Source organism: Rhinolophus sinicus, chromosome 9, assembly GCF_057876585.1.
Source record: "Rhinolophus sinicus isolate RSI-liver-muscle chromosome 9, RSI-T2T, whole genome shotgun sequence".
Classification (NCBI taxonomy): Eukaryota; Metazoa; Chordata; class Mammalia; order Chiroptera; family Rhinolophidae; genus Rhinolophus; species Rhinolophus sinicus.
Window position 1 is genome coordinate 22,559,392 of NC_142509.1, and position 20,081 is coordinate 22,579,472.

The 20,081-nt window shown below is 48.3% G+C and overlaps 1 protein-coding gene across 3 annotated transcripts in view; it reads right to left on the reverse strand.

Annotated features, from left to right (window-relative positions):
• Positions 1 to 20,081, reverse strand: part of ZNRF3 (zinc and ring finger 3) — a 139,420-nt gene continuing 119,339 nt past the window's right edge. For all 3 annotated transcript variants that reach the window (XM_019743118.3, XM_088800958.1, XM_088800957.1), the window contains exons 3-9: positions 12,168 to 12,242; positions 11,634 to 11,765; positions 10,161 to 10,271; positions 9,006 to 9,173; positions 7,282 to 7,384; positions 4,791 to 6,545; positions 1 to 3,457 (exon numbers count right to left, since the gene is read on the reverse strand). In XM_019743118.3, the coding sequence (XP_019598677.3) occupies positions 3,411 to 3,457; positions 4,791 to 6,545; positions 7,282 to 7,384; positions 9,006 to 9,173; positions 10,161 to 10,271; positions 11,634 to 11,765; positions 12,168 to 12,242 (2,391 nt within the window). In that variant the 3' untranslated portion in view covers positions 1 to 3,410. The remainder of the gene's footprint in view (positions 3,458 to 4,790; positions 6,546 to 7,281; positions 7,385 to 9,005; positions 9,174 to 10,160; positions 10,272 to 11,633; positions 11,766 to 12,167; positions 12,243 to 20,081) is intronic.

The following is a 20,081-nucleotide window of genomic DNA, read 5'->3' on the forward strand; positions in this document are numbered from 1 at the left end:
TAACACATACTTGATAAAATTGTATTTTTTTTTTTACAGTCATTTGTACAATTTGTTACAAAACCATAGAAGACTACAACTTGTTTTAAATCATTTTTGGTCGGCAAATATGTAAAATCTGTGTGCAATTATCATGTATTTACAGGGCCTCATGTTAGTCATTTTCAATGATTATTCCAACAATGTCACACTCTCAACATAAGACATGGCTTAAGATAAATATATTAGTAAATAAATATTCTGAGAACATATTTCCATAAATGAAATGTGCTGCTATACATATACAGAATATACATAAGTTGTTTTCTAGCTTTTAAAACATTTTAAAAAAATGGTAATGTTGGAGAAGCCCTTAGACCATTTTATTACAAAATCTTTACAGCAAAGTCTTTACAAAATATCTTTTAAGTGCTCTGGGAGAAATTTTTAAAAAACATTTAAAAATAGTGCCTTGTTAGACCAACACAATAGAGTTTATACAAAGAATAGAAAAAGGCAGTTCTGTTTAAAAAATAATACTCTTGATTAGTAATTATTTTTTAGACCTCATTTCAAAAGCATTAGTCCTGCATGAACTTTGAGTAGAAACTAGCAGCACAAAAGGGGTGGGGGGGGGTTGAGCGGTGGAACAGCAGATGGGGCTTTAAAAAAATGGCTTGGGTGCAGAGAGGGGGAAAGAGACTGAGAGTGAAAGCCAGCATCCTGGGGCTGTGTCTATAAAGAGGTACCTGGTTGATCAGAACTCCCCGTTCCCCCCACCCCACCCCCCATTTTAACTGGTTCTAGCACTCTTCAGTTTACATGGCAGTCTTACATCAGGGCTGGGCCATGGGACCACACCCGGTGGTCCCATCCTGGCTTGGGGGGTGGGGGGCTGGATTCTCAATGGAAAATGCAATCTCCCGTCTGCCACAGCTATATACCTCCCCACACGTCACTGAGAGGACACTGAAGAAGGTACTTGTCATCGTTATCGGAGTCTTACTTCACAGAAGACATTTCTTTTGTGTAAATGGTGAGGCAGTAATACAGTTGGTTATTATATTCTGGTGACCTCCCTGTCTGATGAGCCAACACTAATTTAAGACAATGGCTAATACTTAAAAGTTTCAAAATTTCAGTTTTCTGTTTCTACCACCCTGTAAACGACACACATTAAATGGGCTTCTTTTGCCATCTGTAGTTATTGTTCTTTCAAATGAAAATCAGACACATTTATTTGAATAAGCCACATTCTCTACCCATCTATTCATTGCTTAAGGCTGTTGAGGAGTGATTTTCTAGCTAGGGCTAAAGAAAGCCACTTTGGGGGTATGGTTTCAGACAAGGAAGATAATATGCACTCAAAGGCATTAAAAACAAACAAATCCACAAACAATTAAAAAAAAAAAATCTCAACAATGAGAAGCTGCTCTTTGCAGTCCATGTTAAAATCCAGACCCCCACCCAGCTTCCCCAAAACCATGTAATGCAAGCTGTTGTCCTCAGCAGCTGCTACTCCTGGCCCGAGAAATAAAGGCGGCCCCGATCACATGTCAACAGCTTAGGCGCTTCTCACACCCTCGCCAACAGGTGTGCTGGGCACAGGCCTGGTGTGGGGGCTGGGAGGGAACGGCCCCCAAGGGACTGCACCTCAGACGCGGGAGGACAAATCTCAGCATAGTGAGTTCCTAAATGACAAATGGCTCAATCATTTGACACTGGAATTTCCTCTGTCAAATCTTGGCTAGAAGTAAGTAAATTTCCTCATCACGGCTGGGGTTTTTAAGAAAAAATTCCGGTATCGTGAGGTTCTCACTCAGAAAGTTCTGGTCTGGACCTTGGGCGACTTCCCCTGAGCCTCACTGCAGAGAACTGGGTCTCAGTCTCCTTGCAAACCAGGTGGTTTCTATTCCCCTACCTGTAGGGGGCCCGCTCCCAGGGTTCCTATTTCACAAATGAGCTTTCCAGGTGGCACCAAATACCTGCTGAGTAAATGAATAAAAGTGACCAGGAAAGTTAGTGAATATGGGGCTAATGTGATTAGTTTCTTTAAAAAAAAAATATTTTAAGGACAAGAAATACATTGGACAAAAAGGATGACAATCCCTGATCTGAAATACCTTTAAATAGATTCTCCCTTTTAAAATGGAAATATCTTTTAAAAAACAATTTGGGTTTTTAAACTCTCCCTCCCTCTTAAAAAAAAAAAACAACCACCAAAGGCTGGAAAAATATACAAAAACCTACCCTTTGGGTCTAAACTATCTGATAGTCTCTTTCTCTGTCTCATGGAGAATCAATACATAATAGTGCATTAGGTAGAAAGGATAGTAGACATTTGCAGGTGAGATGAGCAACTTCAGCCACGAGGCAGAGGGCTACACAACCCTGAAGTGGGATGGGAAACGGATCTTTCAAACGGAGCTTGATTCAGACAAGATGGGGTCCCGGTCAGGCGCCCCCAGGAAGGCAGCCCAAGGACGCAGCAGCTCCAGTGTGCCCTCTGTTCTCAGTCCCATCAGACACCAAGGCTGCAAACTACGTTCCTCCCGGGTGTTTGTCCCCACGTACCCCATCGAGCCATTTCTGCAGCTAGTTGCAGGAAGCCCAAGATCAGCACCATGAACCCTGCCCTTTACCTTAGGACGATAATTCCTGGGGACAGACTGAGGACACTGGGCAGAATCATCCCTGTCACCCAGGGGCTTCCATAGCAATGGCTTGTCCTGGCTTCCCAGTGCTGCAGACCTTCCACGCATTCCTAGCTCTTTCCATCTGCTGCCTAAAGGTGTGGGCTGGAGAAGCATGGCTTCTGAGAAGACCTGAAATTTTGTTATGTTGGGATTTGCCATGAGAAAGAAAGAGGCAGCATTGCATTGTTCTTCAGAGTTTGTACCCATATCGACTAGCTTTACTTCAAGTTTCTGGTTCATTTTCTAAGGCAGGTGTAGCCCTGAGCTTTTCAAAGGCCTGAGCTCCCTCCAGGGAGACAACAGTATCTACACATGATGTGGTTCAATTAATGCAGCAGTGATTATTTTTTTCAGCAAAAGTTGGCGGTTAGGGTTCTTTAAAATATATATTTAAATAACTTTTTACATTTACATATAATATCTTAAAAAACAAAGCCGAGAACTCAATCCCACACACCTCGGAACCCCAAGCACACACACTTTACAAAACAGAATAACATGTTATCAAAAGAGGCAAAGACTCAGAGAATTTTGTCTGTTGGTTTGTTAATGGGAGGGGGGGTTGCCACAGGGGGCTCACATTTTGGGTTGAGAAGGAGGGCTCTCTTTATTACCACTTTTGTGTGTTTGTCAAAGCTAAAAAAAAAAAAAAATTTTTTTTTTCTTTTTTTGAAGGAAGTCAGAGTTTGGAGTCTCCGTACAGTTCCCATTTCCACATAAGAGTTCCTTCTGGGCTCAGGCTCTTGTGCCACCACCGCTGTCTGCTGGGCGAGATCTCTGTCCTGGGAGAGAAAGAACAACCATCAGGGGAGGGAGCCATCACCGCAGGCTTTGGGCACACACACAGGCGAGGGACGTGGGTGTCCATCCCCACCATGTGGCAGGCTCTCAGGAAGTGACAGGTCACAACACTGGACAGACTATGAATATGGTTAAGGGCTTAAGCAGAGCTCCTCATTCTGTGCAGAGAGCACAGGCCTCCCTCATCTGACGTGCAGAGCCTTCCGGAAGCCCGTAGGTAGCATGTACAAAACACAATGTACAGAAGCTGCACCATCAGGCACTGGGAAGTGCAGGGGAGTAGACTCCCTTCACAGAACTTACAAAGTGATTTCAGGGTGTGATAATCTGGGGAGGAAACACAGGGTGTGAGAGTAACCCCGGAGGTGGCTGGAGGGTGTCATTTAAGCCGAAATCTGCAGGAGGGAAGCAGCAGAAAGGTCTGGAGGCTGGAATGAGCTTGTCACATGGGAGGAACCTTACGGAGGCCACAGGGGGCTAAATCAGCGAGCACGGAGAGTGAAGCAAGTGGTCAGAGGGATAGGCAGGGGCCAGATCACACAGAACTGGATGAGTTTACATTTTCAAAATTCTAAAGGTCATGGCAAGTCACTGAAGGGTTTTCTAGTGTAAAGATATAGACTTATGTTCAAAAAAGACCACTCTGGCTCTCAAGTGGAATAGAAGGCAAGAAGTAGTGACGAGTCAGTCAGAAGGCTTACTGCCTTCACCCCGGAGAGAAATGGGCCTAAGGGGACAGAGGTGGGATGCAGAGGAGATAAATGTGGGATATACTTTAGATATAGAACTTATTGCCGTGCTACGCAAAGGTACTGGACTGCACACTATTATTGAGACAAAATGTTTGTAAACTTTATAGCAATTGGATGTCTGCTGAATCTAGTAATAAAAATTCTGGACTGGGATCTGACATGTCTTTTGCTAAGTTTCATTTTCTAGGAATTCAATTTTTGCAGACGGTTGAGAAGCCCAGGATACTGGAGTGTGAGGGGCAAGGCAGGCTCGGGGATGGTGCTTTTGGCCTGAGCATCTGGGCGGGGAGCCTTGGAGAAGGCATGTGCAGGGGGAGGAATCCGGGAGCGCTGCTGTGAGCCTGGTAGGCTGGGATACTTGTGTGGCATGTGGGGGGAGAGGCGATGGAAGCATAGGGCTCACCGGGTCTGGTACTCAGAAGAAGGGCCGGGTTAGAGAATAGCACTTGTTAGTCATCAGGTAGAGATGGTGTTTCAAGGGCACAAAGGGAGTCGTTTAGAAAATGACTGTGGAGAGAGAAGAGGACCCCGACCCCGGCCTACTGTCGTCTCCTGCTCTCACCTGCAGCCTCAGTGGCTGTGGTGTTAGCCTCCTGAATGTCCTGGGAGGCACTGGGGAAGCCGGCCCTGGTGGCCCCCGCCTCATCCGGAGGGCAGTCAGGAAGCAGTGGTGTCCTGGACTGGCAGCACAGAACCCGCTCTTCTTCCTGGGCTCCCCCCAGGTCCCTGTGGGGCTGCAAGACGTCGGGGCCCAGCGTCCCACCCCAGAGGCCGAGGCCATGGGTCCCTTGGAAGTCTGAGGGCAGGCCCACGTCACAGTCCACATCCTCGGGAATGATGGGGATGCGCTGGCTCAAGTCCCAGGCCCCCGGGTGGCAGCTGGGCGGGGGCTCCTGGGCAAGCGTGTACTGTACGCTCACCGAGCAATCCTCAGTATAGCAGCCGCTGCCCCCTCCGCCGCCGTGGGCCACCTGCTTCTCTTCATAGAAGCAGCAGGGCAGGCCCTCATATTTCACCCCATCTGTCCTAGGCAAATGGTCTGGGTGAAGGCCATACAGGCCCTGGGAGCTTCCCGGCTGTGACTCCCCACCTGTGGGGCCACAGCCCTCACAGAGGGGGGGGCCCAGGAATAAGGTGCTGCCCCCAGCCGCTCCCACGCTGGGCTCCAGTGAGGAGGGCTGGGGCTCGCAGCAGCAGGCACACGACGCCCCCTCACGGCCCCCCTTCCAGGTCCTCCTGAGGTCCGGGGCGGCCCCAGGAGAAGCCTCGAGCCCCACTTCTGAGGTAGAGCTGTTGGGCCCCCTGTGCTCCAGGGAGGAGTTGCTGCTGTAGTTCATCTCCAGGCTGCAGGTGGACAGCTGGTCCCCCAAGGGAGAGGCAGGGCCAGGCCAAGGCTCCCCACACCCAGCACCTTGACTACGGGCTGCTGCGAGCTCCTCGGATGGCGGGGAGCCCTCGAGGTGCACGACAGGCCCCCGGCCTGAGCTGCCTGAGCCCCCCACGTCACTGGTGCGACAGGGGCTCCGGCTGCGGTAGATGAAGGGGTCATAGTCGCTGCTGAGGGAGCTCCGGAAGGTGGAGCAGCTCCCGTACACTCCCTGGTTGCTGACCTCGGTACAATCCACCACTGAGTCACTGGACGAGCAGTGGCACTGGCCCGAGCTGCTGCTGCTGCTGCTGCTGTCGCTGCCCGGGCAGTCGGCCAGGTAGCCACTGCACACCGAGCGGTGGCCGTGGTAGCAGCTGAAGCTGGACGTGCTGCCACTCTCCAGGTGCGAGGGCGGGGCCATGTGCACCACCGTGGGGAAGAGCAGGCTGCCGCTGCCACTGGGGGGAAAGGCACGGGATGGGCCCCTGGGAGCGAGGCCGGGTGGGGCCTGACCCTCCTGCTCGGGGTAGCTGAGGCCTTGGAAGTAGTAGTGTTGGTACATGGTCTCATACTGGGAGAAGCAAGCTGCCTTGGAGAAGCTGCGGCCACTAAACTTGGGCCTGCGGAACGGGTGGGCTGGTGAGTAGGCCCGGTGCTCCAGGCTGCAGCGGTGCGGGGCCAGGGTGTGGTCCAGGTGGAGGGGTGGGTAGCCGCGGATATAGGTGGGGGTCTGTGGCGAATAGAGGCTCTGCTCCCCGTGCCGGTCCACGGTCAGCAGCGTGACGGGGTTCCCGTGGGAATCCATGCTTGTCCTGGTAGGGTAGGCTGGGATGGCATTGGTCCTGTGCACGCGGCCCGGGTAGTGCACCGGCAGCATCACCCTCTGCTGCCGGCTGCGCGCGAGGCTGCTGGTCTCCATGCACACAGTGCTGGGGTTGCCCTTTTGTTCTGAGGACAGGCAGAGGAAACAAAGTCAGGAAGGCTGAGTGCATGGTGCCAGGGGCTAGAGGGATACATAAATAAGGGCAAAAACTGAAGCAGCAGAGTTGGTCACATGACAAGGTGCCCAGTCTCACAATCCTGGCTCACGCCCTAAGCTGTCATCCAAACTGACCACGCTGGCAGAGGCTGACCCGCTTCTCCATCTCAAAGGTGGTCACTGCTGTAAGGGCCCATCTCCCACCTCCCCGCTGCTCTGCCTGACAAAGGCACCAGAGGAGTTTGCAGAGAGCAACAGGGCTACCCAGATAAAAGGCGTTCTTCCTCTTGGGAAAACAGCTACCTGGAGTGCACCCTGTGTTCGGGCCCCCTCCTCCAATAGCACAGGGACACAGGAGCCGCATTGCCACCCTGCCACCTCACACTCATTGTCTCTGTGGCCCGGGAACAACTCCGCAGTTCCAGGCACGCGCAAGCATCATTACTGTCATTCCTGTTAAAGAGTTTGTGGGCTGAAGGCCTGGTGAGGCCAGCTGCCTTACTCAGGGCAATTCTTCATGCCAGGCTCTCCTCAGGATTTGGAGGCCCGGTGACCTCCAAACCCCAAGGCCCTATGCCTCCAAGTGCTGATGGCAATGCTGCAGCGGTTTGACTCGCTCACCAGCCTGCAGCATGTGTCACATTCCTGCTAGGCATTGGTAGGGACAGTGACTCTTCAGCAATGATGGAGGCCGGTGAGAATTACCTATGATGTTGTGCCGACAATGGGGACAGGTGTGGTGCTGCAGCAGCCACGGGTCCACGCACTTCCTGTGAAAGCGGTGAGTACAGGGGATAACCCGCAGCTCCTGGGAAGGGAGAGAGGACACAGCCTGAAGGGAGGGCAGAGGCGGGGGCAGCGCTGCCTTCAGCCAGGCATGTGCTTCTTCCTGGGGAGCCCTGTTCACCATCCCAGTGCCCAGGGGCGTCCTCCTCACCTCAGCCCCATCTCTAGCTCAATTCCCTGGAGTCAGGGCCCACACACGGGTTCTACAGAGAAGGAAATGGCCCCTCAGCCAAGCCCAACCATAACCCTCAGTGTTAAGGGAAGAAGCACACAGAAGCAGGCTTCTTTCTGGTCGATGGAGGAGGGCTCTCACATTCATGCCACACAAGAGGGAAGACCAAAGCCATGTGCTAATGCAGACAGGCTGCCTGGGGGTGTGGAGAAAGGGCCTGGTACAGCCCAGGACCATGGCATCTTTGGCAAGGTTGCTGCCTCTGGATACCCCAATGGGGACGACTACAAAAGAATATGCCCAAAACTTGCGATTGACAGGTGGGGCAGCAAAGGGGAAAAGTTCTCCTGCCCTCTCCTTCCCTGGGTCCTGAACACTCACCCGGGGCACACGATTTATAACAAAGCACCCCCCGTGGAGAGGAGGTGATGGAGTTTTCAGAGGCAGAACCACCTTTGGAGTTCCTGAGCCCAAGCACCCTTCAAATTTGCTGATTTCACTTTTTTTTCCTATTCTCTGACCAGCTCAACACGGTAATATTTAAACAAATACCTCACATGTGCCTGACCGTGGCAAGAGTTCTTCCTGTATTTTCTCCTGTAACTTTCGTGACACCGGGAGTGCAGGTCAGTCTTGAGCCCATGTCACAAGCACAGGCATAGAGAATGCCGTCACGTGCCCAACGTCACAAAGCTAGAACCTGCCTGGGGCCAGGATTAGAACCCAGGCAGTTTGCCCCTACAGACCACGCAAGACTCTTAATGAAAAGGCCTCAGCAAATTTCATTTTTCATCCAATAGCCCACAGAACAGTGGAACACTTTCAGAAGGGCGTCAAGTGTCTGTAACTAATTCTGAATTGGTTCACTCCCCAAATGTTTATGTATGCCTCTATCTAGAAAGAGATTAAGCAAACATGGCAAACTGTTAACAGTGGGTGATTCTAGGTGAACAATACAAGACTCACTGGATGATTCACGTAACTTTTACAAACGTTTGAAAATTTCAGAATTAAAAGCTAGAAGGAAAAAAAAGAGGACATCACATCCCTTGCCTCTTTATGAGTAACAACACCAAATGTTCCACACAGCTTTGTAGGAGAGGTTTGTATCAAGTCAGGTCTCAGAGTTTTCAGAAGAGCAATTTTAAAATTAAGTCAACATGTGAGGAGGTTTTTAAAACCAGGCATTTTCTGGCCTCTCATATATTTATTTCTGATCAACTTCCCAAATCACCTATATTCAGCTGGGTCCTTTGGAGAGAGTGTCTCTGTGCCATGGCCACCCCCTCCCAGGGGGAAACAGCAGTTAGAATGTCTCAGACCATCTCCTTGAGACCTAGGCGTTGAAGCCCTTCTGCTCCTGCGAAGCTGTGCGAACAGAACACAAGGCCCTGTCCTTCTAGGTCCCGTGTTCCTCTGCTGACCTGTCCACCTCATCCCCATCCAGGACGGGCCTGGCCTCTGCCATTACCTCTCCGTCGATATACTTCTCAAGGCAGATGGCACAGTCAGACGTGGAGCTGCTGCTGAGTGTGTCCAGGGCGCCACAGCTCCCCTCCCGGCGTCCCTTGTTCTTGGAATTGAACTTCCTGGTTTCCATCTTTTCCAGAGCCTGCACAGCCAGCCTGTTCATGGAATTCTGCATGGCAGAATGTGTTCGGTGTTAGGGTCTAGCACGTATTAACAGGGCCATGGCACTCGATGAATCGGGACGGGCAAATGCTCCTCTCTCAGACCAGAACAGACTTTTGAGAAATCACTAAAAATTCAGACTGCCACAGCACAGATTTGTCAGACTCCTGAGTGTCCCCCACCATCAAACCAGCCTTTCCCCAAGTGGTAAGACCAGCAAAGGTCTCCTTCAATTACTTGGCCAACTCTGCAAGGCCCTGAGTCATTAACCTGCTCTGTGCCCAGGGTTCCTTCTCTTTACACTGAAGAAAGTTCTGAGGGCAAATGAGACGATGCGCGTGAGCGCTGCTCAGCACTTGGCCAATGAGACGTGCTCGACGTACGCCAGTTACTGTTTTGTTGCCGATGGCCACACAACCCTTGTGAGAACTTGGTGAAGCTCCTCTCCACAGACTGCCTGCCAAGGTCCACCATCTCTCTCCTGAGATGTCACACTGCTACCCATTTGAGAGTCTGACTCCCGCTTCTCATCACCCTCCGTCCCCAAATCCTTCTTTCCTGCACAGTGATGTGCCAGCTGGGGCACCTAGAGTGCCTACTGCATTCATGGAGAGTCGCCTGCAGAGCCTGGCAGAGGCAGGTTCAGATTCAGGTCGGGGCGGGGCCTGAGAGTCTGCATTTCTACCAAGTTCCCAAGTAACACTGCTGCTGCTGGTCCCCAGGTCAAGGCCCTAGGGTTCCACATTAATATTTAAACATTTCTTTGGGAAAAAAACTCCTGGTTGGCAACACCCCGAATGTTCGGCCTGTGTAGGACTGGACCTTTTGAAACTGAGAAGACACAGTGCTAGAAGCTTTGCTCCAGGCTTACTCCATCTTTGTTTGTTGTTTCTAGGCCCCTGGGAACAGACTGCAGCACTCAGGCCCCAGCCCTGATTTTCACCAGGGATACAGCAGCGGGTATCAATGTCCACGGGCTGCTCTGAGGTCTTACCTGACTGCGTCGCTGCTTCAGCTTGATTTTGACAAGGAGGATGAGGCAGACCAAGGAGACCACGACAAAGAAAGCCAGGAAAATCCCCATGTCAAAGTATTCCGTGGGTTGCTGGAACAGAACAGACACAGTGAGTCACAGCGCTCTGCAGCTGAGGATCGGCGCACGGGTTGTGTTGGCCCAGGTTACAAGGATGGGGCAACTGGGGTGTGCTTCTCCTCATTTGCAGGCAACACCTGGGGTTCTGCTAACAGGCACACGATGTGCTTTCCAGGCCCAGGTGGTACCCTCCAGTGTGGCCAAGAGTTGGTCCACACAGGTCCCGGTCAGCCTCCTAACAGCCAAGAGAATTCAGTTCATAAAGCCCAGTTCCCCATGGAAGAGTATCAAGCTCGCTGTAACCAGTAGGAGAGACCCTTCCAAATAAACACAAATATCACATTTATGGGACAAAGGAGTGAGTGTCATGTTTTGAGGGAACAGTGATTACTAACCATATAATTAATGGTTTACAACAACTCAGAAAATTGTACTCTGCTTCCACAAATATCAGCTTCCACTACAATGAGTCATATTTACCAGAGTGCTCTTTCTTCCTTTAAGAAGAAGCCAACAAGTCAGTTCTTCTGCAAACTCCCTCTAGTTCTAGCTCTTACCTTTTCCTCACAGCTCACTCCCTCCTAAGACCTTGAGGCCACCTCATCTAGGACACGCCTTTAGACAACAGGAATAGAATTTGGCTAACCGAATGCTGCGGGTATCCAGATATTTTGTGCATGCGAAAGAATCATCCTGTATGTAAATATTCCCATACTTTTGAGGAGGAAATAAACCATTTATAGGGCACCTGTTCCAGGTTCCTAGAATCTTCAGCCTGAGGTTTGGACAGAAGACGCCAGAAAAGAGGTAATGGCCAGCCGTGTCCCTTCAACACACGTAAGCCTTAAATGCTATTCATTGACCACCCAGAAGTCATGAACTTCAATCCCAGTTGAAAGCTAACTTTTCCAGACTCAAATATAAGTTAGGGGGTTTCAAAAACGCAATTTGCCCTATGAAGAAGGAAGTACAGGCCTTTTTCTCTAGTCTAAGTTACATGGAAGAGAGTGAGACATGGGAAGCTGAATGCTGGGTATTCCTTCCCTTCAATCCTCCTTAGTCAGCCTTTTAGAAAGAGATAGGACAGACAGAAAGAAGGACAAGAGGTACCAAGAGGGAACGCTGGGTGGAAGAGACCAGAAACATCTTCACATCCATCACCTAATTCTGGAAGGACTTTTCAAATCCTCTCCACAAGGACACCAGTGACATTTCTCCCTGGCCTCCAGTCTTTTATCTGACCTAAACCTGAAGGAACCTGGGGTACACCAGCATTTTAGACAGAAAGAAGACAGGAACCAAAGCCCAAAGGAAATAAAGGCTCAGGTAGCAGCAGAGAAGGGCTGGGAGTGGCCAGCCAGGGTGGAGGCTCACTCGAGGGGGGCGGTGCTGAATCCTTGCCCGAGCCACTTTCTGCTTGTTGACGATGTTCATCAGCTTGATGGCATCTGCGCCCTTCACATACACAACCGGCCTCTTGAGCGGGTCTTCGGAACCCTGGTTTAGCTAAGGAAGAAGAGATGCTCCTGGTTAGAAGACGCGCTTCCTTTAAGCAGCAGGAGAGATAACGAAAGGCTGGAGGAAAAGGACACTGAATACTTGTTTGGAAATCCTCACACGTTACAGCCTTCGAGCTCTCAGAAGGGCAAGGCTGCGGATGATGCTTGGTTTAGGATGGGCCGGCTAAAGGTCCAGAAGGGTCTTTGAAAATGCCCCCCCCCCCAACTTCTTGGCTCTTAAACCCTCGCAAGAGACTTGCCTTGGAGTATGATGTTTCAACGTGGATATCGAATGTCAGCAGACAAGTGCAAAGGCCCTGAGATGAGGGTGACACGACTGTGACAAGCTAACTAAAGGACATGCTTCTCTCAGGAAGACTGCAGGGTTGCTGTGGCCCAAGGGATTTACCTGGTCGATAGCTTCTGGGTTTTCAGACACATCGAAGATGACTGCTGTGGCTCCCCGCTGTACTGCTCGCTTGGCCTGGCAGAGGAAAAAAGAGCAGGTTGGCACTTTGGTCCTTCTTTTTCCCAAAGCTGGCCTTGGGAATCAGACCTGGATTCCAATGTAGAATCTGACAGTTACCAACTTATGTGACTTGGGGCAAGTTATTAACTTTCCTAAGCCTCGTCTTTCCCATCTGGGGGGAAAGAAAGAGCGGGTGCCCAATGCTACCTACCTTGCAGTTCTCCTGAGAACCAGATGAGTGAGTATAGGTGAAAATAAATAAGCGGGTACTCAATTAACCTTTGTCTTCCTATCCAGCCTAAACATTAAAAATAAACTACAAACCAACAACCTGCCCAGTCAGCATAAAGGTATTGGTTTCAGTATTTTCTGCTATGAACACAGAGTCACTGGCAACCAAAGCGAATGCCTTTGGTCCTTCCCTTGTGGTCCTTCCTTCCCATGTCACCCAGCACTGCAGTTAGAATAGCATGCTGAATATTTCTGAAGGAATCTCAAAATGGTCAATTTTAATAACTGACATCAGCAGACGACCTTTGCAGATGCTGTCAGAGGGAAAAGCTACGAGAAATCACTGTAAATGGGGATTTAGAGCAGTTGGCTGCCAAACCTGGCTGCACATCAAAAACCACTTGGGAATTTTGTAAAGCAGATTTCCTGGCTCCAACCACAGAGACTGATTCAGCAGGGCTGGAGGAAGGCCCAGGAAACTGAGTTCTGAAAGATTGCTGAGGGATTCTGATGATTCAACCACTTGGGGAACTATTGATCAGAGATGTGAGATTAGAATGTTTTAGGAACAAATGAGAAGTGGTGATCTTCTTTATTGGGGAAAAGGATTCCTTTCCATCCCATTGAACCTTCTAATTTTATGTCCAGCTAAGTGGATAATGGGAGTAGACTCTGGGGGGAAAAAGACTTATAGACATACCCTTGCTTTTAGGAACTCAACTCTTGTTAGGGAAGTAAGATATCTCTAATATGAGGGGGAAAAACAAACCAAAGCAAAAAATAAAAACTCCTATAAGGTGGGCAAATGATGGCTAGTGCTCTGAGGTCAAGAAAGTCTCTCTACGGGCAGAGTGTTTGGGAAAGAATCAAATCTGAATTCCTTCCATAGGAACAATCACTCTCCATGCAGGCAGCATAAGAAAACAACACTGAACTCAGGTAGATGAGTGTGGCTAGACGAGTGGCCCCACCAGCCCACTAGAGGGCAGTCGTATCCCACAGCTTTTACAGCAACACACTTCTCTGTGCTTTGTACCGAACAAGCAGGACAGTGGAATCCTCAGGGAAACTGCCAAATCCTCCACAACTTCACAAACCCGGGCACCCTGGATGCTGTGCTGCAGAAGCTGTCCTAGATCTGGTGGGGTCTCTTTCTTGCTGAACTGAGACTCAGTGTATTTCATGGCTCCTCTGCTATCTCTGCATCCCACCTCATTTAATAACCAGAATGCTGCAGTTAGGAGTAACTCTTAGGGGCTATTTCTGGCTCTGCCACTGACAAGCTGCCAATGGTGGGCAAGTCACCGAATCTCAGCTTCAGCCTCAGTTTCCCCAGCTGTAAAAGGAGGAGGGAGCCTATGTCATTATGATTGAGACCCCTTCCAGTTCCTGTCTTGGACACTCAACTGAGAGGTGGGGACTGTCCCAGCGATGGAGAAAGAGCTGCAGATGCCGTATCGCCCACCTCTAGCACAAGAGGACATAACAGCACAGGGAGAAAGTTTGAGGCCAGGTGGCGTCACTTTCCTCCATAAAACTCTTTAGGAGCACAGACTCCGTTGCCTGAGGCCAACAGCTCATGGACCCAAAAGTTAGCAGTAAGTAGGTGCTTGTGTCATCTGCTCAGGTGACGTCCCAGTCTTTTTCACACACTTTCCCAAGATGTAGAAGGGCCCCGAGGAACAGCACGAAAAAAAAGGTAATAAATAGGACCTCTCATTCCTTTATTTGGCTTTCATTCCACGATCAAGCACATCAAACAGCACCCGAGGGGAATGTGCGTTCAGAAGCGTCTTAATCGGGAGCACCCAGCACCTCTCGCTTTGATGCTCGCGCACCTGGAGACTCTAATGGCCGTGGGATGAAAGCCTGCAAGACTGGGGGAGTGCAATGCCTTCGGCCTCCTCACGTGGCCTCCGGCTTTCAGGCTTCCCTGATCCCCACGAACGTGGAAGTCTCGGGGCTCTGGAAGGGAGCCATAACCCACCTGGGACAGGCACTTTTTAAAAGACATTGTAAGTAAAATCTAGGAGGGTTGACCAGTCTCCTGGTGTCTACAGTGAACAACAGAGCAGGTCAAGAATAAGGTGCTTAAATCCCACTTAATTCCTTAACCTCAGATACAACCTGGCTAATGCATGGGCTCCAAGTACAAACATTTTGTTGGAGAAAGGCTAACTCTCACAGTTGACTCCCTTTAACAATTATGTTTAATGTAAGCTGCTATTAAAATAAGGTTGCATTTCCTGCATATGCGAGGACTAAGCAGGAGGAGAATCAACACAGGATCCTAATGGGAACTTGCCTGTCAGGAGCCGACTCAGGATTTAAAATAGGCCACGAATAATCCATATTTAGAAAAATGACACATTTATTATACTAGTCCCAAAGCAAATTAAAAAAACACAGAACGCCACTTGGTCACGCTTTCCCCCTCACCACACGTCTTCACTTTGACCGAGAACACATATTCCTTAAACAATCTTCGTAGTTTACATTGTTCACCATTTTACCTAGCCAAGCTTGGGCCAGAATAATATTTCAAACCCAAGCTAAACCATAGTTGGGAGAGTCTTGTGATTGCCAGAAACCCCATCTTTATAAGGTCCAAAATTCTCAAGATAAGGCTGTTTCAAAGAAAGGATGGGAAAGATGCAGCCTGGTGGATGTTGCTAGATGAAGGTCACTGGTAAACTGGGCTCCAGTTGCAGAGGGCAGTTACCCTTGGACTGTGCACGAACCGGAATGGAAAGAAGAGCATGAGAAGGGTGTGAGCAGCAGAGAACAGGTGGGGAGTCTCCGCAGTCCTCCGAGAAGCAGCCAAAGGCCTTGCCTTACTGACCTCTGCATGCCCTTCGCCTTGAACCCTCCCACACAGGTATTTTCACATCCTTCATCACCTTTGAAGCTCTGATCAGGCCAGGGCAGGTCGGGTACCAGCCAGCAGGTGACCAGAAGCCCAGCAGCAGAATGTGGAATAAAAGGTTGTCATGGTTCTTTATTTACCTTTTCACGACTGCAAGACCCAAGGCTAGAAAATGCCCATAGCCATCGAGACATGTATCAAAAGTGCAAACATCTGCACACTTCTATTTTGCAAAGTACACAATTTCAAACCCTAGAAGACAGGGTCCTACTATGGATTGGCAGTTAGTGTAGTGCCAAGATTCCTATGGTTGGTTATTCAATAAATGTTGAAAGAAAGCTTGCCTGGGACCATATACTCTTGGGTTATCGTCCCTGAACGTGGATGTGGTTTTCCCCTAAGCAAGTGCTTCTATCAATCTGATTGAGCCTTTTTTTTAAAAAAAGAGTTTGAGTCAAACCGATGACATATGCCGGGGAGCAAGATCTCAAATGTGAATGGGGCATTCTGATGAGAGTACTTCCATTACTACCTTGTGGGTGGGAAAACTTAAAGCCTAAAGTCTGCTTTAGTTTCAATTAAATTCAGGAATTCCAGTCAGGAATGGATCTGGCACTTTACCTGGGAGTGCAGTTATATATACCCAGAGTTTGTATGCGGCTTGGTCCCACTCCATACCTACTCCTGGGGACCGGGCCACACACTCTGTTTGTCACCTATTGTTCATCTGTTTGTCAAGCACTGAATGTGATGTCCCCAGTGCCTAATCTTTATTGAAGAAAAACTTTGACAGAATACAACCTTAATGGGAAATAACCCAAAAGATGACTAAAAATCTCCTTTGTCTCAAACTCCTGACCATGGGATAACCAAGGAAGCAGGAGTGTTAGTGCTGACATGAAGACGTGTGTCTTTAACCTCTTACAGGAAGTTCTGATATATGGGGGCTGCAAGCAGGCTTTTTTTGCCTTTACTGAATACAATTTTGCATTCTGGAGTTTTTGTTTGCTTGTTTTTCTTTTTTCTTTTTTTTGCACTATCATGATGTTCCAACAAGTCATTAAAAATTCTTTGTAAATATCTTTAAGGCTGCGATATATATCTCTTTATATACTTTCCTCACTTGTGTATTTTTGATAGTTGGGCTATTTCAGTTTTTTACTGTTATAATTAGTGCTACATTGGATAAATCTTGGCTTACATTTCCAATTTCCTTAGTATGGAGGCTCAGGGCTGAAGAATATGAAGATTATTAAGAATCAATACAATCCACAGAGGATTTTAATGTCCCTCCTTATAAACCTATGCAATTCAATTTATCTGCAGTAATGACAAGATAGGACGGCACAGACAATGCAAAACAAATTTGACAAGAGATTTAACTTCTGGATAAACTGGCCTGTTGGCTAGGAAAAGAAAGTCAGTTTGAGAATAACTTTGCATGATACTTCACACGCAGAGACACTCCAGAGTGAACTATGAGTTGATCATACCTATCATACTGATTCTTCAAGGTCAAGTTCATGTGCTACCCCTCCCATAAGACTGACAAGTGCTTCTCTTTAGTCAAAACAGCTCTTATCCCTTTCTGAGCTCTAATAGCTCTAAGGATTTCTCCTCTGCTGGTTACCACTTTCTGTGATGCATTCCCCTCTCCATCTTTAGTGTTTTTGCTATTTATAAAAGTAGTATGTGCTCAATGTGAAAATTTTAATACAGCAGGTCCTCGAATAACATTGTTTTGTTCTAACATTGATGTGAAGAAGAAAAAAAATCGATTCCTGGCCGGGGCCACTGTCTGTATGGAGTTTGCACATTCTCCCCATGTCTGTGTGGGCTTTTCTATGGAGACTTGGGTTTCCTCCCACATCCCAAAGATGTGCATGTGAGGCGAACTGGCGTGTTTAAATTGTCCCAGCGAGGGAGGGAGAGAGCGCGCACCCTACAATGGGAGGGTGTCCTGTCCAGGGTGGGTTCCCGCCTTGCACCCTGAGCTGGGAGAGGTTCCTGCTATCCACAACCCTGACCTGGAATAAACAGGTTGGAAAATAATGTTCTTACTTGTTTTTAATTCATCTTTCTTAAGTGTATGTATAGCTCACATTTACTTCAATGTTTAATATTAGAAGTGTTTTGGGTCTTTATCTGGAAAGTTGGGTGATCATGTTTTTGTGATCAGAAATACACCGTAGGAATTTAACTCTTGTTTATATCAATTAGCCTATCGTAAAACGGGTTTTGTTTTCCTTAAAGTTGCAGTTTCTAAGAACCTATAGACAATGTTAAGTGAGGACTCACTATAATTCAGAAATTAAAAGCAAAAAATAACTCATCCATTAACACCCTATATCCCAGCTTTAGAACAGTGTGGTTTATATCCTTCCATGGTTTTTCAAAAACCCACATATTAGAAGGAATAAAATTCATATACTCACATATCAAAATAATACTTACGTATATACTCACATATCAAAATAATACTTAAAAATAAGTTGGATGTGTCTACTGCTCTGTACTCTGCTATTCTCCCCCTGAACGCAACAATTTACTCTACAATATTATATGCACGGATGTTGAAAAATGCTCATTCTTCTTACGAGCTACACATATTTTTCCATTGTATGGTTGTACAGGGACTTAACACTGTCCCCGACAGGCATTAGGGAATTTCTGCATTTTCTCTATTATAAACAGTGCTGTATTTATAATCTCATACTCATATTCCCGTAGCATCCATTCTTAAAATAAATAGCTACAAGTGGTCCTGCTGAGTCAGAGGGCAGAGACATCTTACATGTAAGTTACTTGCCTGCGGCTAAGCTAACCTACCTTTGGGGTCTAATGCAGCCAGACAGATCTTACTTTCCAGTCTGTGTGCCCCACAAACCCTAACCAAGCAGATTGCCTTGGGCATGGTCCATACTCAACAAATTAACATAGTAGGCGGGAACAGAGTTTAATTCTATTTGTAGTGCCGTTTATTAATTTATTTGTTTAACAGCAGTAATTAGCCAGTTACTAGCGTGCTAGGCCCTGGGGATACACACAGCAATGAGCAGAAGAGGCCAGGGGAGTCATAAGGAATAGTCTGAGAGTTTAGTTCCACGGACAAAAAGGTAAGATATTAGGACCACGGGATCACTTATTCCACATTTCTATAGTAGCTTTCCCCAAAGTATGCATCAGGGGATGACAGATTTTCTTGGTCAGTCTCCTTTGAAAAGTGCTGCACATTCTCCGGTTGTTAGCCGACATTTATGGAGCACATTAATATGCGAGAGACTCTTTTCCACCTGGCGTCCCCCATTTTTGGGATACAGGTCCGTTTTGAAGCAATTCCTGTCAACACCCTCCCTTCCATGGAAGACATTTTGGGACTCAACGCTCCGTGGTGTACGGTACACTAAGGTGAGGGGAGTATCATTCCCCCCAATCACTCTCTTGCTCTAACTCACAGAAAAGGCTGAGGGATGTGACATATACATTTTCATCTGTAAAACAATGATGTGTAAAGAATATACACATTGCAATCTGAATAAGATTGTTATTGATATGAAAACATTCAATTACACCGTTCAATCTGCAAAGTATTTAAGAGGGCCAACTGTGTCTCAGACACCCGAAGAAAGATACAAGCCAGGACCGTTTTTCTAGAGGTGTCTGTCATTACACACTTGCTGCTATCCTGGGGGAAGAGATCTTACAAAGCAAGGAGCAGGATGAGGGCACTGAGGTCTCTTCTCACGCGAGTGATTATTCACTTGTGACTCTCCTCTGACACTTTTCTATAGCAGTCTGACCCAAGGTGGCAGAAACCATGGCTGCGGAATCTGAAACGGTACCCGAGCCCCCGGACTTGGTTTCCATGACTTGGCATCAGCCTTCTGCTGCAGCTTGTGTCCCCAAGTTCTTTCTGTGGCTATTCCCAGAGCAGAGCATACTGTCCCGGACATCTGTGGGCCATTTCTAGCTCAGGCTGATACGGCTGTGTGGGGTCTTGCCATGGGCCCACTCTTCATCCAATCCTTATCTTCCTACAACCTGACTCCCTCCTCAGGGAAGTGCCCCCAAACCTCATCCCATCCCCACCAGCTCTCCCAGGGGACCAAGCCAAAACAAAGCCCTTTGCCCCACCCCTACACTCAACAGCTTACCCAGTTTTGCTGATTCCATCTCCCAAATCCATCTGTTGTTTTTCCATCCCCACCGCTGCCACCCTGTCCAGGGCACCAGACTTTTCGCATGAATCATAACATCCTCACTTGGGAGTTCCCTAGCCCACCCCGCCTACCCCCCAATGTGGTCTCCCTATAGCAGCAGAGGGATCTTTCTAAGTCACAGATCTGACCTGCACCACTCCCCTCAAATGACTCTGTACTGCTCTTAGGATAAGATGTGACCTCCCCACTGCTTATTGCAAACTCAACACTCCAGCCCTACCCCCCCAGTCTAACTAGGCGGAGCTTCTGTGAGTTCTTTGACCACGAGGGACACACCACCTCCCCCACACCCACACCGCTAGCCTTTCCCTCTTCTCTCATTCAGCTAAGGTGTTATTCCCTCCACACTGTTCGTGTCTGTGGCCTGACTCTGTGCCCCACCATTGGGGCTCTTATGACATCACACGGTAATTGTTTACTTAAAGTGCCTCCCTCACTAGAGGGCAGCCAATGTGTCAGACTTCTTTCCTGCTGAATTCTCAGAATCCAGCAAAAGGCCTGGCACAGGGTAAATGGCCAAGAAATGTTTGTTGATTA